Source organism: Merops nubicus, unplaced genomic scaffold, assembly GCF_000691845.1.
Source record: "Merops nubicus isolate BGI_N331 unplaced genomic scaffold, ASM69184v1 scaffold25887, whole genome shotgun sequence".
Lineage (NCBI taxonomy): Eukaryota > Metazoa > Chordata > Aves > Coraciiformes > Meropidae > Merops > Merops nubicus.
Window position 1 is genome coordinate 10977 of NW_008620363.1, and position 25293 is coordinate 36269.

The 25293-nt window shown below is 38.7% G+C and overlaps 1 protein-coding gene across 1 annotated transcript in view; it reads right to left on the reverse strand.

Annotated features, from left to right (window-relative positions):
- The window catches only part of LOC103776580 (early endosome antigen 1-like), a gene marked incomplete at its 3' end in the record, with an annotated part of 43689 nt that overhangs the window by 9331 nt on the left and 9065 nt on the right, over positions 1-25293 (reverse strand). Inside the window, exons 3-11 of the mRNA XM_008944094.1 lie at positions 18060-18187; positions 14462-14516; positions 14258-14323; positions 13378-13417; positions 12451-12558; positions 12243-12364; positions 10459-10614; positions 5345-5461; positions 220-558 (exon numbers count right to left, since the gene is read on the reverse strand). Of these exons, the coding sequence (XP_008942342.1) occupies positions 220-558; positions 5345-5461; positions 10459-10614; positions 12243-12364; positions 12451-12558; positions 13378-13417; positions 14258-14323; positions 14462-14516; positions 18060-18187 (1131 nt within the window). The remainder of the gene's footprint in view (positions 1-219; positions 559-5344; positions 5462-10458; positions 10615-12242; positions 12365-12450; positions 12559-13377; positions 13418-14257; positions 14324-14461; positions 14517-18059; positions 18188-25293) is intronic.

Sequence of the window (25293 nt, forward strand, 5' to 3'; positions counted from 1 at the left end):
TCATTCTTTGCAGTGTTAGGAATAATGCTTTATATTTATTCAAACACCAGCTAGCTTTATTTTAATTCAAATGCAAATACTGGTTAGTTACTCCCCTTCAATAGGGTAATGTGAATGCATACACATGAGGAATATGTGTACACAGGTTTAAAAAACCCCGCTGGGATGGTTTAAGGAACCACCCCAACAGGATGGACGAAGAGGCCGAAGGAGCCTTACCTGACTGAGCTCGCTTTGGAGTTGCAGGCCATGCTGCTCTTTCTCTTCCTTCTGCTGCTGGAGCTGTTTACATTCTGCCTTGAGATGCTGGTACTTTGTCTCTACTTCAGACAACTCTTCTTTAAGTTTCTGGCTTGCTTCCCCCTTTTCACCTAGCTCTGTCTGTAATCTCTGTATTGAGGCTTCAGATGCAGACACCTTTGCCTGAAGCTGTTGGCAGTCTAGGTCTTTTTGGTGAAAGCTTGCCTGCATGTTTTTCTTACTCACAGATACTTCATTGTGCTTTTCTTCTAGCTGGGTGTAGTCCTGCTCTTTCATCAGCAGCTTTTCAGCCAGTATCTATAAAGAGAGATATACAGCAAGTCAAGTACAATTCTGTTTACAGCTGTTCAATGAATTATTCAAATTTCTTCTCAAGTGTTTAACACTGTGTTGAACAGTGATTAACTTGCTCAAAAACATCATTAAAGAAAATACTGACCTCTTATTCATATTACACAAGTTAATTCTGGAACCTATATAGCACACAGGTTCAAATGGAAATATGGTTTCCATATTCTCACATAAATCCACTTCCTCTTTCTGAGAACACCATACAAACTCTATTTCTGTACCCTGAAGATTAATTTGCTTTCCCTAAGCATTCAATTCTAGGTTATTACAACTGCATTTGTTTGGGGAAAAGCTGAAATAGTAATTCATTAGTATACAGAAGAAACTTTAAAGTATCACTGTCCTCCATAATTCACTAAGCAACAACATTTATGGTTTGATTCCTGTCTAATCCTGTGCAGTCACGTTGGTCACCCTTAGAAGTATCCTAATTTTGCTCTGTCACTATACTTAACAACATGATCGGCTATCAAAATTATGGAAGAGAATCTGTGAAAACCAACAAAAACTGTGACACTAATAAATCACAGAATGAAACACTCATGATTTAACCTTCATTTTAGAAGATTATATCTACACATTTTAATTTATACCATCTAACTTACTTGCATACAAATTATCTCAAAGATGATGGTTGCTTTGAGTTTGAAAACACTAAAAAATTTGGATTCCCTAAAGGAAAGACATGAACATCACAGAGTGTCATATTTTTAATTACATTAACAATAGTAAATATTGCAGGGTCTAAGGTCAAACTATCAAATTTACACACCAAGACAAATACTGGGAAAAAAAAATATTTACAGATAATTTTCATCAAAGTTCATGAACTAATCAAAATTATATTCAGATAGAAATTAAATGGACAAGATATAACTCCAGAAAGTTTGGGGGTTTCCCCAAGCTTAGCTGAGGCACTACCTGGAATTTCAGAGCTCTCCAAGCAGGAAAAAGAAGCCAAGAGAACCATTTCAATTTTCCAGTGACACTTGAAGAACAGAAATACACTTGCAGGGATACCCTGGTCATCATCCACCTCAGGTAATTCACTCCATCTTCTTAAAATGTACCAGCAGGTTCCATTTATTGTAGCATCTTACTGATGCCTATCTCAGTGGGGCATTACTATGCACACCTTTTAAACACTTGTGTGCTTCCTGCAGATTGAGTGACTACTGTATTCTCTAGTTGATCTTTCAATTAAAATAGAGAAAATAAAGAATACTTTCAGCACGTCAGCCTGAAAAAAAAATGCCAGCACTGGAGGTCATTTTTATGTATCAAAACTTCGATCAGTTCTGCAACTTTGTAGGAACACTGTTCCAAAGATAAGACAGTGCTGCAATTCTATACTGGCCATCTTAAAAATGCACTTCTGCAGAGTATCCAGGGATGAAGCCTGTTTTGCCAGAAGAAAAAGCTGTAAAATCATACAAGGAAGTTGAACAATTGAATGATTTTGTTCTTTACAGATTTTAACAAATGATGACTATATACGGGTTGTTATTAACCACATACAGACACTTTTAGTTTATAATCATGATAAAATAAACAGAAGCTTCTATAAAAAAAAATTAGAAAACAAGCAGTCTTGCAAATGACAACTCCAGCAGTGCAGCAACCCATCTGAGAACAAATCTAATTAATGCCCTATGTGTCCATTTAAAAACATACATACTTTGTAAAGCATATAACTTTACCCAAAAATTTTGTCTCAAGACTAAAGTTTGGCTATTGAATTCCAGCCCTGAAGTAGTATATTTTGAATTGTTTCTTGAAAAATAAAACAACTTATTGCTGTTATAGGTATGCAGAACTTTTTATATATGCCTATATAAAATGTAGGAATAGAGCACATGAGGAACATACTGAGGCCAGGTGCCAACTTTACCCTCCTGAAGCCAGTGGCAAAGCTCCGACAGCTTTTAAAATACATTTCACTTTCAGAACATAAAATTGCAATTCCTTTTTCATTAAAGAGAAATGACCCGGTAAGGATCATTAACGCTCATACTGAATAGAGTTCCTGAAATACCAACACAGCACAGAACCTTTTTCATCATAGACAGACAAGTTAGAGCTAAGGTATTCATCTTGCTACTATTTCATAACTAGATCCACACATCAAATGTAGAACTGCTAAGAAGAACTTTATGAAGACTCAATGCAGAGCCCTAACTTAAATATTGAAGTAAAGGGAGAAGGGAGGAGGAAAAATGAAACAGAAACAGTTACAGTTGTCTTGAAGCTGACTGAGAGGCTGGGAAGCTTTCAGGAAGAGGATGTGAAACAAAGAAGCAGCAAAGCCTTTCCACCATCACCTCACAGCCTATCCAAAGGACAGCCAATGGCAGTAGCTACACACACTTGGAGATGCTGCTCCACATTCTGTGCTACACTTCTCTCTTCCTCCCTGGTCTGATGAACAGCACAACAAATACCAGCGTTATTTGCCCCTGACAGCTGAACAGCTTCTGCAGTCATGAATGGCTTGACAAAGCCACAAATAGCTGCTGCTGCTTTCATGAGAGAAGAGCTGGGTTTGCCCAAAAGCCTGGTACCTCTTTGAGTGACTGAAGCCCATGAGCAGTCTCAAGGCCAGAAAGCAGAAGAGCTATGGTCATTCTGGTTACACCAGTGGACTTAGCAGTGTTGCCTCTCTGGACACGTAGGCCAGCTGCATTTCAGATGTATAAGGGAATGTGTGTGCACACACCAGCCACTTCTCTTCCCCAAGCCTTGGTTTCCACAAAAAAGAAAGAGGGCATGACAGCATCATGCAAATATCAGTGAAGAGCTCTGAGCCTTCAAAGCTCACCAGATAAGAGGAGGAACACCACACTGATCCCTTCCTGCTCTTTGGAAACATACAACTCGTAAGTAGTGGCAGTGGCAAGGCATTAAAGAACAAACTGTGTGGTCACTGATAAATTTCAGAATAGTTATGTCAGTAGAAGGTTAGAAACTAAACATCTTTCCTTGTAGATAATGCATCACAATTTTCTTAAAAGAAAACAAACAAAAACCCCCACATGGGATGGGTTTAGAATTACAGCAACTTTTATGCTTCAGGAAATATGCTGGCTTTACACATTAGGTCTCTTCTGGGCTACAGGACATTACTGGCCTCTGCAAGGCAAGCCAAGACCCATAATTACAATGCTTTATAAATGAAGGAAAGGCAAGTCCTGCTGGTCTCAAAGAACTGATCTTATCTACTTGTCATCTGCTCTTCTCAGTATAGCTCCTGAAAATACAAGAAACAGCTTGCTTGCTGGAGGGTGCACATGAGCTTGAAAAACTCTGCGCCAATGCACAGAAGTGTCTTCCCATATTGCAGTGGACTCATAAATGGATGTACATATCAAAAGGCAATATATTTTATCCCGTATTAATGACTCTTTCCTCCTCCAGGACAGCTTCTTCAGTGGCAGCAGATTGTTCAAATTGGGAGCAATTTCTGTTATTTGGGAAGCTAGTCTTAACTTTTCCAGTTCTAGGTCCAAGTCTTCCAGGGCCAAGATTCCTTGGCTACAACACCATTCTTACAGCTATTGCTTTTCAAAAAGCTGCATAAAGAGGTGGCTGTAAACTGTGTTAAGCCACTGAAACTGAAAGAGGAAAAGTAGCTCCCTGTTACTTCTTTTACTCCTATTCCTCAAGTCGTGTTTGACATTAACCTGACACAGCACAGGACTCTGCCTCTCAAAGTGTGGTTATCTTATGCATCAACCTGTTTCACTCCATGTTGTTAATGGAACAGCAACATATTCAGGCAAAGGACCTACACTGTACAGCAATAATTTTGCAAAAATCTTGATTCAGTGTTGATCATCTGTGAAATAGTACCACATGACAATCCTCACCATCTCAGTCATGCACCTTATTTAATGAGCCAAACCAAGAGTCACCCTACTAATGGCAAGTTTAATTTACCAAATTTTAATCTTATATTTGCTTTGCAAATGATGCTTTAATAACAGATTACATTACATTAAATACACAGTTTGGGCCATATCCTTTCCTATTTTCCAACACTGAAAAGATCGCTCATAAATATACATATGTGATGTATACAGTTAATATACAGCATTATACATACACACAACAAAAAGCAGCATGCATCTTTCTCCTTGTCACCTCTGCTCCCTTACCTCCATTTATTACCCCACAACATATACTTAATGCAAACACAAAATACAGCAAGCTCAGAGGGTTTGGATAAACGCTCTCAAGGAATACTTATAAGCTGAGTAGCTTCTGGAGTTCATTTCCATTTTCTACTGTTCGTGCCCGACAAAAAGCCAGAAAATATGACAGGAGCACAATCTAAAAGCTAAGAAACTGGAAGACCAACGAAGAGAGCTCAAAATGCCTTCTGAATTACAATTGTTAGGCAAATGCTGTAATATTTCAAAGAGTACTGCTTCTTTCTTTCAATGTGTGAGATGGCAATACTGCTTAATGACAGGTAAGCACAAACAGCAGCAGCTGGAAGTGTGCAATCATAGCTGCCCTGAGGATTTCACTTGTAACATACTGATGATTGTTAAAATACAGTGTTTTGTTGTACATTACAATATCCTTAGTGTTAAGCAAAATGGTAAAGGAATTCTCAACTTTTGCAAGACCAAGAAAGGTTTTGTTAGTTTTCAGTGTTTCCCAAGGCAATGAGTGATGTGTTTCCATCTTAACGTGAGCTGACAAGCATAGGAAGTAACACCATTCTCACCTGGTTTTTCTGTTCTAGCTCTTTGACTGAACTTCGAAGTTTCTGCAGCTCCTGAACGTATACAGCTACCTCCTGAGGTCCTTTGGCAAGTTCAGCTCTTAACTGGTTAATGGTAGCCTGAAAAGAAAACCAGAAAAATCTACATTTAAAACACAGCTTTGCATACACAAGTCAACAAAAACAAGATACCTGGTAGCAAAATAAAAGGCATCTTGCATACAAATAAAAAGTTTAAGGAAAAAAAAATCACCTGCAAGCTAATCTCAGAGCATCATCAGCTACAGAAGTACCACTGAGCATAATTTCCCAGCTCAGATTAATTCACATTCTGTTTCAGAAGACAAAGATTGGCCTCAGTCCAATAGAAAATGCCAGGTTGAGCCCACAAGCAATGAAAATCACAACAGATTATCCATTAGTTGGTACCACAGTTCCAGCTCAAAGTGAAACCCTCCAAAGTCATTGCAGTTATATGGCCAAGGTCTTTGCCTCCCTGGTAAGAAAAACATAATGGAAAAGGCACTAGAAGCAAGGCTGGCATCTGATGCAAGCTTGGTGTGTGACACTTGGACACAGGAGCCCCACAGGTCAACATAATCAGGGGAACAATACTATCCCATTAAATCGGGTTGGTACAAAACAGAATATATCCATGACTGTACAGAATCTGACTACAGTAACGGAAGCTAAGAAGACAGGCGCTTCAGATGGGTAACAATGGCTGCCCTAAAGCATGCTGTGCATGAATGCACTCGCTTTGAGTACACTACATAATAGCAACTTCCTTAAAGAAGTTTTCTTTCCTGCTGTTCTCATAACCACAGATTTCAGCACAAATGTGTAAATACTGAATTCAAGAATGAACTTAAGCAGAACAGAAGTAGTAGACATACTATTTACAACCTTCCTACACAAAACGGAAGACCAAAGAGAATATATGAACACCTCACATGACCAGATAAATTTACTAATTATGACTCTCTGTAACGCCGTGCTTTACAAGGCTGTTTTGTTACAGAGCTGTTAATTAAAACATATTCTGGGGTGTTTGGCAGACAAACATTCCACAATGTTCTCAGAGAACAGAGTATGGATATTTCACTACTGAGACTACAGTGCAGAAACTGTGCAGAAGCTTGCTAAGAATGACAGTGCATCCTTTCAAAATAAAATTGTAATTTATATGCATAAAGATCCATTTCTCTCATTCACAATTCAATAAGCCCATCCCATATTTCATTCTTAACATGGAAATATAACATGGAAGAATATTTGATCCTCATACTGTCTGGCTGATGCGTCTGTGTGATTAATGAACTAACGGGCAAATGGGATTGTATCTAACAACCTCTTGAAGTTATCGCAATACCACACAAATGTACTATAAGAATAAAAAAGTTTCCAAAAAAAAAATTACCTCAAATTTAAGTGTCTCCACTAGAAAACATAAAATAAATGGATGGATGAAAGATGGAAATAAGCAGTCACAAAAGATGTTAGGAGACACTTCAAATTTATTTTCAAATAGACTGGTGTTTTTAAATGCCTTTGCTTAGTGAGAGGAGGGGAAAAAAAACCCAAACAAACAAGCAAAAAAAAACCACAAACCACAGTCCTAGTTTTATTAAATGTATCCATAATTTAATCTACTCATCTTGTTTAATTCTGTGGGTGCTCAAGTTAACAATCAAGCCTAGGTTCTGTATTTTATGCAGATTTATCAGATACTGAAACAAATCCCAGTCTGCAGAGATTCATAGAAATGCTGAGCTCTGCAGCAGTGCAGCTGCTCTCATAATGAGCTAACTGTGCAGGAGTCAATATAGCAAAAAACTATTCATGGAAGAAGTAGCTCAGAATGAACATTCATCTGAGAGATCTACACACCCAAGTTTCAGATGCAACTCTGAAACAAGGAATAAACACATAACCAAAAAAAAAAAAGACAAGAATGAACACATTTAGGTGACAACTGTAGAGCTGTACTATTCTTCACATCTCTCTCTCTTGTAGTATTTGAAGATGTTCGTATAGGGTTAAGATGATCTTTGTTATTCTTTTCACCCATGCCATAAATTTAATTTATGTTAAAGACATCTCACTTTGGAAAACAATATTAATATATGTATCCTCAGCCAGCTTGGCAAAATAGTCAAGAACAGCCTAAGAACCACTGTATACTTTCAGCTCTTGAAGTGGTCTTGAACAGCAAAGCTGAGATAAAACATGGCCAAAATTTTATGGCCAGAACTGTACCCATTCTGCCAATGAAGGGCTTCTATTTCTTCTTTTCTGCTTTTCACAGTTGTGTTTTTTTAAGAGAAGTAGAAAAGCTTTCACCACTATGACTCTGAGTAATTTTTCTTTTTTTAAAGAAGTCTGATCTGTCACTTTACATCAACAGAAAAGCTTTATTTTGAACACATCTTGGGCTGTTGTTGCTGTATGTTGGAATTAAATGGAGAAGACAGTAACACTTCTGAGAAGAACCAGACTGTCACTGCTTACCATGTTCTGCCACACAGCAACTCGGTCTTGTCTGGTTCAGCCTACATACTGATGGTATTATACAGGCATCTAATACTACTATAATTGCTGCAATGTAGTTTATGATTCTTCCATACTTCTAATATTTCTTAACATTGTAACAGCTGGGGACGCCATGCAGCCTTCTCCCAGATCTGCCATTAATTCCAGGAGGACTGAAAAAACCTTCTTCACTTGGCTTATTTCCTGTTAAAGGCTGCACTTTAAAGCTACATTTTAAAATGGCTAGTTATGTCAAAACTTAAACATACCTGATTTGGGGGAACAGGAGCAATTCACACTTTTGTGAGAATGTTTTGAGATGAAAGACTTTCGTTACACCCATGTCACCGTGTCATTTTATCTTAACATGCAGATTAAACATCCAAAACCACAAAAGACTACAGAGACAGTATTTGGAAATGAAATTTAAGTTCTACAGCATAGTTGTGGGATCTCACAGTTAAAACCAAATTACAATTATGCAGCAATTTACATCTCTATATAACCACATTATATTCATAACTCCAACTGTGATATTTCTTTTTTTCACATCTGATGAAGCTCTTGGCATACATAATTTTAACATGAAAACAATGGTAGATTCATGTTTAGTACAACACTGCATTCCTGTACAATTCCTGAAGCTCAATATATGTGTTGGGTGGGGGGAGGCAGGAGAGAAAGCCCTAAGGAGTTTAGAATAATGCCAGGCAGAACTTCTCTAAAGCTCTGCAGTGCAAATCAGGAAACGGAAAGTTAAAACTACAGTCCTGAAATCTAGGGCACATGCAACTCCAGAAAAAAACACGTCAGAAATCTTTCACATCCACAAATCTCAATGGGAAGAGTATGCTAGGAGTCCTACAGAAACCACAGGCATTCCTTCACATAGACTGGGGAATTCTGCAAGGATCCCACTTCTCTAGGGATCACAGCTCTGCATTGACAAGTTTTACTGCCATTGCTGCATTGGTGGGGGACAACAGAAAAGACAGAGAGCAAAATTAAAGTCTCAAACACAGCTGACAATCCATTGAAGGCTGTTAGGCTGTCAAGTCATCCATTAGTAAAACCACAACAACCAAGCCACCAGTGAAGTATGACACCACCCAGCAAGAGAATTCTTCTGCAGGTATGGATTTACCAACTCCTCAGTGGAATAAATGGTATGTTTGACAAAAGCCTTCGTGGTGATACTGTATTTTTATCAGGATTTCTTGCTATTATCTGTGTCAGAGGTCTCCCTCACTGTCATAGTAAACACCATCAAGCAGGCTTTAGCCAGGAGTGATCTGAGACAGGTTGAGGAGTAAGGTTCCTTCTTAAAGTTCAAAGTCAGAGCTGTTGCACCCATGTTTCTCCACCTTGTAAAGAAGAGGCAAGTGTTCACTGGTGTAAGAAGTGGAGGAACCAAAACCAAGAAAAATTAGTATTTGCTATGAGAGAGGCAGTTAGCTTTGCTTCCTGAAACACAGTTATCACCAGTTTTGTATGGCAAAAACAACAAAATGGACAAATTTTTTTAATTGTTCCCATGAGCAACTTAAAACCCCTTCCACTGACTCAGTCAAAGCAGGGCAAGCCTTTGCTGGTACTACAGAAGAAACCAGCATATTCTGCAACTGAAGTACACCGTGAGGTGCCTTTCAAAAGAGACAAATTGAAAAGTTCAAAACCAGGAAGATATGGAGAAGAAAAATGTAAACTAAGAACTTCCAACTAACATGAGAACTAAATATTTTTTTTATACTTTAGACTCCAGAAACAAAGAGAGGAAAACTAAGGTGGTGTTGCCTGGAAACTGGATACAGGTGACATCCTGATAACTTCACCTTAAGATATGGTGAGGCCTGGCAAGCAGTTTCTGCTCTAGTCAGTAACGGGCAACATTTGGGAGGCCGCTATGCAGAAGATGGGCAGGGGATATGTGTGCAGAACAGAACTGCACAAAAAAATTCCTACAATAAGTGAAAGCTGTAAAAAGGCTTCTCATTTAACTGTAAAATATAGAAAGAAAAAAATAAAGAAAACCTGTTTACAATATCCATGAAGGCTTTAAAAATCTTCTGTAAGATTTACATACAACCTATAAGAACACTGAAATTGTTACCTACCTTGTATTAATAACTTCTTTGTATGTATTTTAACACTCTAGCATCCATTTTCAAACACATCAATTCCAACATTAACCAAACCCATAATTTTCATTAACTGTTTTTATCCACATTAGCTCAACTAAAATATTAAAGTTCTTGAATCACACAAGTCTTGCTCTATTTCTTTCTGCCAGTAGAAAGAGCACAGCTCCACCAGGTTTTGTTCCTGTTATTTGGCTCTTGTAATAACTTGTAATAAAAAAAGGTTTTACAGCAAAAAGCACAGGAGCTTTTATAGAGTAAACACTGACAGAACTATTCAATTTACTGTAATAAAGCAAGACATTTGTTAGTTACAGTAGATTTGGTTAAGAAAGAGGTTTTGTCACTATGACAAACTAATATTGTTCATATGACAAACTAATATTGTCCATGTTCATATGAGGATCATGGCAGAGCCAGGACATACATTTTAGATGTTATTATTACCTCTGAGTTAGCCTGCTCTGCCTGCAAGTGCTTGCACTCATCTTTCAGCTTTTCAGATTCTCTCTCCCGTTCCAGTGTCATTTTGTCCATCAGTGTCTGAACTTGGACCAGCTCCTTTTTCAGGACAGCCACATCTTCCACACCAGGCCTTTGAAGCTGAAAAGCAGAAGAGTAGCAATGACCAACACACAGTTGGCAGATATACTTCCAGTGTCAATGTAATCCCTAAAAATCTTTCAAATTGTCAGTTTACAGATAATGTGACATACAGTATCACAGCTGTGCAGAGAGAGAGACCCCAAAAAAATAAAACCACAGAACAGTACTTATCATTCCCAAAGGAAAGAGGATTTAATGGCTGGTTGTCAGTTCTTGACTGCTAAACTTTGATTGATTGATTTTAATCAAACCTGACAAATGGGAAAAGGTCACAAAGATTAAATTTCTGTAATGTTTATGTACGTAGATGGCTAGGTACAGGAGGGAGGCTTTCCCTGTGAGAGAAGACTGAAGTGACAGGGAATCCATGCAAGACATTTATCTGAAGTCACGCTTCTCTGAGAAGTAGCCTTTACTGACTCCACAACTCAGCAGAATGGATTACTGTCTATACTTTGCTGCTGTAATACACGAGACACATAACAATCCAGTGCTACACAGACTTTTACAGTGATGCTGCCTCTGTCTTCAGGCTTCTTCAGAAAACCACAAGAACAGCAAAAAAAAAAGGAAGCTGAGGGAAATGTCTTGAAAGTACTGTCAGACATGCCTGACATGCCTCATATCAGACCCATACATAAAATCTGTTGGTAACTACATCTAAAGCACCATAATGTCCCTCAAAATGAAAAGCTGTAAAGGGACAGGAGAGAAGGCAATAGTGGGCATCAAAGAAAGCAGAGGAAAGGACTGCTAGCATCTAGAAAAGAAAAGGTACAGGAAAAGGGTGAGAATGCAGAAGAAGAAAGGAAGACAAGAAACAACTGAACAGAGAGGCATGGATAGGTCCAGTGGCTGGGCGGGCCAAGAACAACTCATGAGCCCTTCCGGGCAGCCAACTACAGGGAAGAACGGGGATAAATGAGTTTTACTTTCCTCCAGTGTCTAAGCAGTGGCTGACTGGGTGAAACAGAAAGTCCCCTGCACTACTGCTTTAGAAGGGACACAACTGCCAAGTCACTAGAATAGCTCCCTGGAGCCACAGCCATATACGAAAGTCACTAGGAGACAAAATCCTGGAATACACTCATGTTGGTATTATCAGCCAAGTGCAAGAGGGACAACATTAAGATAGGCATTGTGATGACAGCTGCCAGCCTTTCAGCCACCATGTCACAAAACACCCCTCTGAACACTTCTTATGAGTGCAGCTGTCCAGGCACAGTCAGACCATAACACCTCATGAAAAAAGGGTGATCTAAAGACCGCTGTGCAAGCCAGCAACAGCATACTCCAAGTACAGGCCTACACAGCACATCTATACATGTAATACCTTGCAAAACTGCTGATGAGTAGAGCATCAGACAGGCAGGCTATAATATAATGTAGGGTAAATGTTAATATGTAAGTCAGAAACAACATACATTTCCTCACTGGAAAAACAGTGAAAAATGTCGCTCACTGGAGCAGATCAGAAACAGTGGCGTTCTGAACTTTTTCAGCCCGCTAGCAGACATCTCCAAGCTCAACAGAGTTTGACTGCTTTAAAACTCCATTTGCAAGCATTTAAGTGCTCCACTCCCTTTGACTTGAAAATAACAAAATCATTAGTGTGATGTGAATACCAGCTCTGTCTTTAAGTCTTCCACTGTACTTCTCTCCTTCTGCAGCTCTTGTCTCAGGTTTGTCACTTTCTGTTCTGCACTTTGCCGAAGGCTGATTTCTTCATCATACTTTGATTTAAGATCTAATAAGAAGGAAGATGAATAAATGATCATTCGCACAAGTTGCACAAGGAGAGAACAGAATCAGACCTCATGTTAATATACTTACCCACAATTTCAGTGGCTAGCTGTGCCGCTTTTTGCTCAAATAAGTCTTTCATTTGCTTAATGTTAAAATTTTCTACTTGGATCTCTTCTAGCTGCCGTTCTAGTGATTCTATTTCCATAAAAAAGAACAGTATTATTGTCTAGAAAAGCTAGGACAATACTGTTACTCACATTCATAACAAACCACAGCAGGTAAATAAGTAATCCAAATTCAGTGAACATCCAATTAGCAAGTGAACAACTTTACTTAAGTTTCTATAAGCATGATGCTGGAACCTGTCACTAATTGAGTCCTCTGCAGGATTAAGTACATATTGGTTTTCATTGGTCATAAATACCCCTTTCAGATCACTACAACATGCTGCTGAATTCTGAGCCCCAAAATGCAACTAAAATCTCTTTAGTCATCATCAGTCAGATAGTTTATGCACACATAAGAAAAATTTTATTCCATGAATGCCTCATGGAGAAAAACAGAGCAAAAATCATTGGTCTGCAAAACAAACAAAAAAACTGTTTCCTTTGCTAGCAGTAAGTACAGAAAAATACTAAATAAAACCAGCCCCGACAAATGGTATAGTTTAATATCAACAATCACTGTCTTTCTCAACAACAAACTTGTACTGAATGCTTGAATATATTAAATTATTAAAAACATGTTTAAAGCTATTCACGAGAACTGCTTTCAGAGTCAGAACTCCTCTCTCACTTCTAGAAAAAACAGCCCTGAGCCCCTGGAACATTTCCCCAGACTACAGCTATCAAAAGCTATGTATCTTAAGCACTGACAATTACCTTTTTGCCACTGTTCCAGCTTTCTATCTCTAATTTACCAAAAGTGCCTTTTCATAAGCCTAAAAGCTACACTGAAAAAAATTTCAGAAATTCCAGAACAGTGCAGAAATTAATATAATAAAATATTAGCCACCTGTAGATATAGCTGTTGGCAATCCATCAGACTTAGAATCCTTAAGAAAACAGAATAAATGCATCATTAGACAAGTAGGAATAAGAACTACTACTTCCAAAGTTCATCCCATTTTTTCTGAAAACACAAGGAAATACAGACTTCTATGCTCAAATACTGCATACCAGTATAAAAATACCTGATTTCAAACAGTTAGATCTGGAAGACTGGAAAAGGCCAAGATGATTTTTCCATTTCATGTATCACTACACTATCAGGCTTCCAGACTTGCAAGACTGCAGTAACAATCCCCTCCCCCGCCCTTTCACCAATATTAAAATCCACCCTAAAAACAGAGATTATAGACATCATTAAATACATTCTGAGAAAGCATTTTGTCAGAAAGCAATTTCTGAGGTGTGTAACATTCCATTATCTATGTAGCTCATAGTAATAAAAGAAGCAAGAGCTTCCTTAGGGCACAACACACCAAAATTTGCCTTGCCCTGTTTGTTCAGTTCATCTAGACATCTGTGAAATTATGCTATTGTTCTCCAGAAGTTCTTACAAGAAAGAACTCTTTGCCCTTTCTCAGATCAAACACAACACTCGATTTATTTTCTTTAATAAACTTAGCTCTGAATAAGCCAAACAGAAGGAAAAGTCTGAACTGAACTTGGTAATGAGTAGTATAGAAGAATCAGTACCTATTCTGACTTTGTTCCTTCAGATTTATATACACAGTTACATTGTGGAGAGATAACTAGCTTTCTTTTCAAGTATATGTCAATATTCAAATTATGGAACTAACTAAATCAGGCCACGTGCCTTACAAAAAAGGTATTAATCTTCAATGTCAATGCTGATGATAAACCTGCTTCAAGTATTTTAAAGCAATTACTTGCTGCCGCTGCCCCTGCAATTTCTCTAGTTCTTTCTTCAGTTCTTCTGAATACCACCTCTCCTCCTAAGGGGGCAAAAAAACAGGAAGGAAAAAAAAAAAAAAGGACATGGAGAAGAGAGAACTGTAAATTGAGTTGCTTAAGACAGTGGAACACTGCAATTTGAAACAAAGAACCAAGTACAAGTAAAATATATTTCCAACCTTCAGCGAAGCTTGCAAGTCTTTGACTTCTTGTCGGAGCAGTGATACTTCATCTCTGAACACACATTCATGAGGTGGAGAAAATGAATACGCAGTGGTTATGTCAATTGCATACAGGTTATAATGTGTATTAAATAACAGTAGTGAGAGCCACATGCTACATAAATATTTACACTCAATTATAAATAGTTATTTTCAGATTTTTTTGATACCTGGGACAAACCAGATTAACAGATACTGGTTAGTTCACGTTGCACATCACTTGAAAAATGCTAAGCATATTAATTAAATAAGTAAAGAAACACATCCAAAAAGTTTCATGAAAACAGAATGTAAATCTAAACTGTTGCATCAGCTCAATCACATGAGTTGAGAATGGCAAAGCTGTGCACTGGGACATTTAACCATTTTGTATAACTTATCACAAAAAGGACAGGTTTGCTCTCCTCCACTTTCCATCTCATGTAAAGGACACTGCTAGCAGACAGCAGGCTGTCATACTCCTTTTAAAAAATGCAGTTACATAATTCTTCATCCACAGAGCAATTTGGTATTCCCCCACACACACGCTCACTTAATGGTCTGAATGTTTAAAGCCTTGGGATTTTAAATTCTCAAATTTTGTGCTCAAGACTCCAGCTATGCAAGAACACAGGAGCCAAGGCTACAACTGTTACTAATTGCTTTAGACAGCACCTTTCTAAATGGCAGGTCCCCTTACAGAACTGCACAACTATACAAAGACAATGTTGCATTACTGAGGTACAACCACTCCAAACCTGGAATACACACGTCATTAAAACAATACAAACATATCCTTTTCTTACTGTTTGTAGCATGGCAACACTGAGGAGTATGCAGAATATATACGTGGGTGCTAATGCCAACAATTTCTCTCAGTCTTATATCATACAAATTTATTGATGCTGTGCTCTATTATCCCCTCCTCTACAGATGTTCTTTTAAATTACCTCATACTTAAGAAATTTAAAAAAAAAAAAAAAAAAAAAAAAAAAAAAGGGACACTATTAAAAAAAAAAAAAAAAAAAAAAAAAAAAAAAGGGCAAGCTATTCCTTAACTAAACTGGGAAGGAACAGATTCCATCTATATTAGCATACTAACATCAGGTCAGGGTCATCACCAAGCAAGTGAAAGACACACAGTTGAACCAGTGAGACAAGAACTCCAAGGGGGACCAATTTTAATGGAAAAACAAACTATTGGGAACTAAAAGCTGGGCTAGTGGGAGGCTAACTTTTTTCAGAGGAAGATTTTCAGCTTTTCACACATTATTCTGCCTGTGTGAGACATTCACTGGAGGTTTGCAAATAAAACATTACTGAGGCAAATGCAGCTGTAATCCAAAATCCATACACTGGTTGTGGGTGGAGAAGCAGGAGCACCTTCCTCACCAGTGTAAGTAAATCAGCCAATATTCACACCTAAGACTATAAACGAAATCTCAGGTAGGTGAAACAGTTAACTATATTGAATTTGGTTTGAACATATACTAGATCTGCAATACTAAATCATTTAAGATGCTCTGGTGCTCTTAGTGCATAAAAAGTTTCGAACAGTATAAAAATAGTTTGTAGTGGAGGTGAAAGAGGAAGGGAGAAGAGGAGGAGAGAGAGTTTGCAATGTAAGGATCCTCCTACAGTAGTTGCCTCAATATTCCAAACAGTTTTGCTTGACAGTTTTAAGATTAAACCCAAATTCTGTTTAACTGACCAGTGGAAGATGAATGGGGGAAAAAGTGTGTAAGGGATCACAACAGACACTGTAAGTTTGTTTTTTTCACTGCTATGCAAATCCTCATCAAATCTGCCTTTCTGCTAAGGGACAGAAACAGTTCCTTCCTCCCCTCAGCAAATCCGAGCCTCACCACCAGGCAAATCCCTATGACCTTTTCCTTACGCCCCACTCCATTCCCCACCTACAATGCCAGTGCCTCCATCCTAGCGCCAAGCACCAGTGGCCTTGATGAATAGCACTGGGAGAGTTACACAATTTACTCTTGGCACCTAAACATGGTAGTTTATTGGGGTGGGTCAGAAGAAGAGGACACAATGTAATTCCTAGTAGCTAGCTTTTTCTGTTGACTAAATAGGGAATTTCACCTCCCAGTTGTGCTCATGAACTACATTTAAGCTTCACTCCTAGACCAGTATCAGAGTGGCTCCCTACAGGCTGCAGGATTTCTTAATATTAAGTATTTCAATCTTGGAAAAACACGTTTATGTTGAACGAGAGTTTTCTTAAGCAACCCTGCCACCGAAAAACATTAAAGAATGCCACACTAGTGGGCAGAAATAGCTTGTGTTACACAACAGTTCTCACCAGATTCCCTTCACTCCATGCAACTCCCTGACCTTGTCCAATTTTTCAATTATATAAGAGAAAACAAGACCACTTGTCCTGAAACTGTTAAGAGCCAGGAAAAAAAACCAAATAAACTTCACCAGTCAACATCTGGTTTACATTGCAAATTTCCAGGCATAAAAATAATTATTTCACATATACACAATATAGTTATGACAAATAATTCCCCCCATGTGAATGCCCTTATGCTACTAACAGTATCATTTCAGGTCTGTTATATCACTCCAAAACTGCTTAAATCAGACAGAGAAGAAATACTCTTTCTTGAATAAATGCACACATAAGAAATCCAATATAGCTCCTATAAAATAAAACACTACTCTCATGTAATTTTGATTTTTTTTTTTTTTTTTTCGTTGCAACATTTAGGAGAGAAGGCAGATCTCCACAAAGAAGGGCCTGTCCATGCACGAAGACAAGACCTATGCTAATGTTGGCTCTTACTGGCTTGGCAGGTCTGCACAATACAGTGGAGATACAGATCTCCATTCAGATAACAACTGAAATATGTTGCCTTCTGCACTCTTTTCATACTGAAGAACCACTCTCTCTTGAGTTAGTCACAGTATCAGTTCCTGCTACATATCACTGCTCTCAAAAATAAAACAACCCGGTATGTTGCATAGGAATATATTTAACAAGACAGTTTTGACCAAACAGTTAAATAAAATAAATTTGAGAAGACTGCTGAAGAACAGCATGGAGTTTCTGGAACACAGAAGGAAAATCAGTGACACAGACACTTCTCAGAGTTGCAAATAACTAGGTCCTATGGGAAACTATTTAGGCAAATGCTGACGTTATTACTCAGTAATCCTAAAGTATCCAGGGACAAAATCAAATTTCTTCTCTGTCTTCAGGGTTGTTCTCCCCCACCCTCAAAAGATGAGGCTCTTTGCCAGAATTAGGAAGAACTTGTATTTTTTTCTGCCACATTCCTAAAAATCATTCCAGTGTGTAATATTGCATTGTCAGCTGCATGAGAAACCGGTAATTTAATTCACAATATAAACGTGTATCTGATTTTCATTTCTCTTCAGATCAGTATCAGCCAATGTAAGCTTCAAGATGCTTTTCAATTGTGGTTGGAAATGGGGCATGAACATTTGATACTTGACTACATAGTTAAGTGTTCAAATTAATACAGCCTTCAGTGTAATTAGAAGTAGCTCAGCACTGACACAAAAGCACATGCACAAATGAACACTGTTGCACCTTTCCGGTGACAGATGACCTTCCCCTCCATGAGTTGAATCAATGCCAGAATTATGAACTGCTTCATAGTGCTTGAACAGCTCCTCAGCTGATCCATGAGACTTCATACAAAGTGGACAAATAAAGCCCTATTATAAAAAGGAAAAGAAAAAAAAAGGTGAGAAGTAAAAAAATTTTTTCCATCTTATTTTTACAAAGAATTCTAGATTTTGTTTGTACATCTAAAAGGTAGCAAATACAATTGCTAAGATTCATACTAATTATTTCATGCTCCAATAACAGCTTTGGAAATTAAAAAGTTAGAAAATGCCTACAATAGTCATATTTCATTATTCAGTGGGGTTTTTCTTCCCCCGCAGCATTAGATACTAGCAACAAAACCTTAATTTAGAAAAATAAGAAGTAAATTCAGAACTGATCCATAATTTCTTCCCCTCCAAGAAAATTTTCCATACAACTTTTCAAAAATATTCCTCTTTATCAAAAGATTCTATTTTCAGAGTCTTCTTCTGAAGAGGATGTTTGGTTTGGAGTTTGGTCTTAAAAAAATGAGACACAAAAACCCACTCCAAAGCAGCTATTCATACACCTGTAACCACCATATTTAGAATCACTTTTTACCTTGCATGTAATTGATTAGTAAATACAATTCAGAGAAATACAACCTCAAGAAAATCAGATCCCTACAGCCTAAAGAATCAGAAATCCTCCATTTTCATTCCAGCATATTTACCACAAGCTTACAAGAGTGAAAATTCAGTAGATCAATGCCCTCATTCCACCCATTAGCCCACGGACAAATGCAGTCAGTATTATCTACCTTTAAATGCCTGTGGAGTGTCCAGACTGGCATTTAGCAGAAGTACCACACATCTCATTTTATCTAGCAATGTATTATACCTGCTTTTAAATGCTGGACTTTATACTGTTTTTTCAATCACTTGGTTATCAATGCCAACTTCAAGCCCAATTCCCATTTATGCTACAGTCCATATGCACAATGGTGGTGAAAGAGAGGTATGTGAGACTGAGAGTAAACAATTTAGTCTCAATGTTAAAGGCTCCAAGCTGTGCAGAGAACCTTGAGTAAATGAGATGAAGGCCCCTGTTTCTTATATTCATTTGAAACATACATTCGCACATTTATATGTTACCCTTAAGTCTCTCATGCCAGTACAAATTGTAGCAGACTCCAATGTTAAACCAAGGTTCTCCAGTATCTAAAATGAGAGTGCTCCTGTGGGATTATCACGCTGCACCTAACATATGCTCTCATATGGTCTCTGAAGGACACATGAAGGGTTTTGACACTCCTTCTCAGCTCTTAATTTTGCATTTGATGTTAATAGACAAGCCACAAAACTTTAGATATTAGCACAAAGTGAACATACTGAATGCTTAGGTTGATAACCACAACAGCAATCATTTTCTAACTTGACATTCATAGTAGTTTGACTCACTAGTTGCTAAGAAATCAACAATCAAACACTGATCTGGATTTAACCCAGGAGAATCATCATGTTCAGCTACTCAACCATGGCTGGAGCTCCAGAGCACTCAACAAGGACTCCATAACAGCTATTATTTAGTGTTTCAGAAACTAATAACTAAATATAGTTACTTGTCAAACACACCACATACCACACTGAAGACTAATTTTGGCACAACTAAATCAAACAAAACAGTACATTCCTTCCTAAGCAGACAACAGGCATTTACTCGTAACAATCATTTATTTCTTTCCAGAGTTGATCAGCACAGTTTCACTCCAGATTAACCTAAGTTAATGCATATATAGGTGTCAAAATGGCTACAGAAAAATTGTTAAACTGCTAGGTTCTCAGTAATGTTTACCTGATACAATTAGCATATAATTATGATGGCACTGACAGCCACCCAAAGCAAAACTAGAGGAAGATTCGTGGCAAACAGCAATGGCAGTGAACCAGAGGAGTGGTCAAAAAGCAAGGGATGGTGCAACCTTTTGGGATGAAATGCTACCTCAGTGTTGTGCTTAGTTTCCCAGTGACGGAAGATCTGCTGTTCACAAAGAAAAGCAAACATTCCTCATAGCACCAGTAAGTGCATCTAGAAAGAACAAGTGTTGAAAATTGCTCTGGCTTCTCCTTCGTTTTAAGTCTTTCTTTCTTTTCATTTAAACAGCAAACTGTTTCTTTGCTTGTTGGGTTTTTTTTTATTTGGGTGGGTTTTTTGGGGTTGTTTTGTTTGTTTGTTTTGGTTGGTTTGGTTTTGTTTTGTTTTGGGGTTTTTTTGTGGTTGGCTTTATTCTGCGGGAAGACGAGTCCTGGAGAAGAGGAAAGAACAGATTATAAGTGTAATTAGCCCAAGGCGACAGCAACCATTCATCTGAATTATCAGGCAAAACCAGCCCAAGATTTCCCAGGCAGGCAGATCTGAAGATAGTGGCTGCAAGGGCAAGGGGCCAGAGGCAGAGGAGAGCTGCTGTGCCAAGGGAACAGGCCACAGCTGAGAGCCCGTGGGCTGGGCTGGAGCTCTGGGGAGGCAGGCGGGCTGTCACTGGCAGAGGGGACATGCATGCATAAAACCTCCTTTTCATGGTAGAAATCACCTTCCTCTCACACAGGCAAGGATGGAGTGCACCACCCACCAACCCCAGCTTCTCCCTGGCACTGCCATGCCCATAGCTGACCTCGCTTTCAGGGTAGGTGCTGGGTTATGGCTCTTGTGCACACCTGCACTCCAATGCTTCATCTCCCAGAGGTCTGATGCACAAGCTCTAACAGGGTAAGGTGTCACCTTCTGCAATGGGCATCCTCACCAGGGAAAACGTCGCCCTGTGCAGAGCTGGGGTGGGCAGGAACACCGGCTCCTGCGGCTGCAGACACCACCACTTGCACATCAGAGCCTTAAACGGCACGAACCCAGGACCCAGCTGCATCCCACAGGCTGATAATATTCAAATGTCAACTCTGATGTCAGCGGCATTCATTCAGTTCTCTTTGGAGCAAGAAAATCAGAACCATCAGGATCTTCCTGGGCACCAGACAGTAACAGAGAGAAGGGTGAAGGTCTTCCTGGTCCTGCTGCTGTTAACTCCAGATGAGAATCCTCTTCTGGGATTTGGGTTGATGGGTCTCTTGCTTTAGCTCTTTTCTAAAATCCACTTTTAAATAGTCATAAAAATCTATTTCTCGCAGCATCATCCTGAGATGAATTGTGAAAACACATGCAAAAGTGCATTTTACTAATCTAAAGACAAATGTGTGAGAAGAAAGAATGGAGGAAGAAACCTGCTTAAATCTTGTGAGCGTTTTTGTTAGTTTATAGGAATTTACATGAAGCGCAAGAAATTCCTGTCTCAGGACTATGCTGGCCCTGGGTTATGAGGAGATTGCACGGTTACTGCCATGAGATGTGACATTGGTCAACACAACCTGAGGGAGCTGAGGTGTCCTTTCCAGCAAGCCTGTGCTTGGCTCCCCTAACTGACTCCTTTACAGAAGCATAAGGTACAAAAGCAATGTTCTTGTACTTGCAGATGGAAGCTACTGTATAAAACGTGCACAGTTATACTTTTCAAAAGACCGTATTTACAAAGAGACATTTAGTAGGTTTTATTTTAAAATGCATTTAGGAGTTACACTGCATAAAGCACAGGCACAGAGAACTGAAAGGCAGTTTATATTCTTCATTTAATAAAAGCAAAGACATCAATTTACAACCCCTGCACTGTAAGTCGTAACTCCCCAACTAATGTTCCTAATTGGGTTTTATCTTTCCCTTTACATAAGGCAAAAAAGCCCAAAAGAAGTTAGAGGATGATTAGTTGGGTTTTGTTTTTATAAATACAGAATCTTTCCCACTACAACATCACAATTAAGTGAATGCAAAGGTTTTTGTAGATGCCCGTCAGTTAATGGAAAGCAAAAATAAAACCACAACTATCATATGCACAAGTTTTTATCTGGAAAGAGTTCTTAAGATCACCACAGAATTGCTGAAGCAAGGCAGAGCAAGAATAGTATAGAAAGGAGTCCATACCAAAATCCCACATACATGCACAAAGAAGCCAGTAGGAGTCAGTCAGCACACAATTTACAGCTCAAAACACCCCTCGGCCCAGCAGTCAGGGCATTCAAATGAGAAAGAGACAAGAAGTTTCAAATCCCAGTTTTCTGATCCCCAGGGAGATGTTTCTCTTTTAGGTGGATGCCCGTGAGCCACACCTAGCACCCAGCACCTCCACATCACCGTGCTGTTAGAGGTGGGACAGGCCTTGCTCAGTGCAAAGACCCCAAAACACGACACTTTCACTCGGAGCAGAACAGAAATTGCTACCTGTAAATTTTGTAGAAAGTGTCTTGCCTCAGTGTGAGTTACAAAGCCGAAATTCAGCAAAGATCCATGGAAGCACCAGCAGCTTTTTTACTTGCCTTTCTGAAGACAGACTTATGAATAAGCTATTAGAAGAATGTTTGTGACTCTTTCTCCCCCCCAATAGTTAAAATTTACTTTCAGGCCTGATAGAATTCAGCTTCTCGGTGCTCTCTCTCCTAAAAGGCTTATGAGGTAAATGATCCCTTTCGGGTAACATTAATTCACACAAATCATTAATACAGTATTCTTTGGGCAACACGCCAGGATGCTAAAAGCAACACTGGAAGGAAACCCTCACCACAAGAACTACCAGATTTATTTTTATTGTACCAATATAATTTACAGGGCTATTAACTGTTGGAAGAACTCTGGCCTCCTACATCTAAACACATTGCCCAGTGAAAGCAGGGTCACAGACCCATGGGCACACGGCACACAGCCAGGCTGACTGCAGGCTGCCATAGAGCCCCCCCAATCCTCACACTATTTTAAAACTGATCCAGAAATAGTTTATGTAACGGAAAATATGAAAAGTAATGTATAGGACTGAATGGATTCTGCCTCTCTGGCTTCTCCTTGTGTTGCTGAGTAGGACTGGGGGCATCAAGGAAGGACATAAGAATGTTTTTTCTAAAAATTTCAGCCTTCTCAGAATATTATCTTATGTAAATTTTTTCTTTTTCCTCGCTATTCTCCACAAATCTGATCTAAGGAAGCAGTGTGACAAGACACTTTGAAAAGCAATATTTTTCTTACTAGGAATGAAAATTGAAGATTTTCAACTACATTCCTTCAACAGACTGAAGGCTCCCACCTGAAGTTTAAAAAATACCCAAGCTTTTACATGGAGTTGTCTGCTCCCCAATCACTACCAATGCAGAGCTATTCAACAGAGTTCATGGAGCAAGGAGCTAGTCAGCTGACCTAACAAATTTGTACCCCATATGTAGGGTCAGCCTAACAGCTCCCTGGGCTCTATCATCAATAACTGGATCTTGAGACGCCTACATACACATGCATTAAATCTGTCTTCAACTGCCAACTGGTCTTTTTTTCCCCAAAGCATTAATTAAATGTCTTTGTGAAGTTAATATGAAATCGTGTCTTAAATAACTAATAAGTGAAAGCACCACTTACTTCATTTGAAGCTCCTTTTTCACAATTAAAACTGGAATTATCTGGCAGAAAGATGACACCCTGAAAGGCAGTCCCCTGGCCAAAACAGGTTTTACAGGATGGAATTCAGATTTGTTCATATACTTGGAGTCCAAGAAAAAAGGTACACTTTCAAAGTTTGAAAGTCACAGCCATAGCTACACAACATCCTTTGTATTTTTTTTAAACACCTGAGGACTGTCTACTCTGCAATTCCATTTTAATACTGCATAGAACTGAACAAGTCCCATTTAGGTTGCTATGATTGCTGCTGATGTACACCTGTATGTGGTGGAGAGAAATATAGCACAGACAGTGCGCACAGAGCTCTATTTGCTAATGCAAACAGGGCTTCTGCAACATCTTGAATTCTTATTCCAGCAATTATGTCATGAGTCAAGCTTAAAGAAACAAGGAACTTTGCTATTTTCCATTGAGAAGTCAATTTTATTCCACAGCCTCTCTTCTTGGAAAATATTTAGCTACTGTGGTTAACAAAAAAAACCCCATGCAACTAGTAAAAAAATCCCCACAGAATTTCCATGTAATTGATACTTTTACCATACAGAAAAAAATAGTGACTATTCTATCACATCCATGCTATAGGACAGCTTAGGCCAGTGCAGTATGCACTTTAACATCTTTGGCATTCATACAACCAAGCTTTCAGCTTAAATAAATTTGAGTTTCTAGGCTTCATCTATGAGCTTCCAGAAATACTGGGCCAGCACTCAAGCCTACAGCCTGTTTCCCGTGACCCACATGAACAAAAAGCAACAGCTGTGATTCAAGCCCTGAGCTGGAACACTTTCCAGCCACGACCTGTGTTTCCCACGTTTCAGAATCCGGACTTACATTAACAACTTCTTCACAACTTTATTGGTACAGTAAGCTGTATGCTGTAAATAAAGCCCAGCATGTTTAAAAACTGAAAGCAAGTTCAAGAGCTGTATGCCATGTTCATATGCTCAGAAGCATAAACAGTTCTCTGGCATTGATTTTAAAAGTTTGTGTGTCATGAATATTAGGAAAAATTCTAAACTCACCATTCAGGTTTTTCCACTGCAAATGAACCTCCACAACCTTCAACAGCATTTGTAATTCTAATACAAATGTATTACATACAGTAAGTCTAAGCTAAAATTCAGGTATTCCCCAGTTAGGTAATAACTTAAAGGCTGAAACATTTTACACAATAGAAGATTAGGAACTGTACATAACAGCCACAGGACAGAAATGCACCAATGTTTCAGAGCTAAAAGATGTATCAAGTGCTTTCTAGGTTTTATTTCCCAAATACATATTGAAGCAATTAACTGGGTCCTCAGGAAGTTCTCAGAGGCAGATTAAACTAGCCTAAACAGTCAGGGCAAGACCATATTTCGTAATTTATCTCAGAGGTCTTACATACTCATAAAAAAAAAGATATCATAAGTTAAAGAATAAATTAGGTCATTCCCTTTATATACTGTTAAAAGGATAATACAACTGACATTTTTTGCATGCTTTCCACCAGAAAAACCCCTTTCCTCTGTGTTTACATAAACAGTAAGACAACAGTGGCTTCCTCAGATAACATTGCTATTTAATCCTAGCTTGCATTAGGAATACTTTCATCACAAGGACTAGAGAACTGATCGCCCCACTGTACTGAGCACTGGTGAGGCCATATCTCGAGTACTGTGTTCAGTTTTGCACACCACAGTACAAAAAGGACACA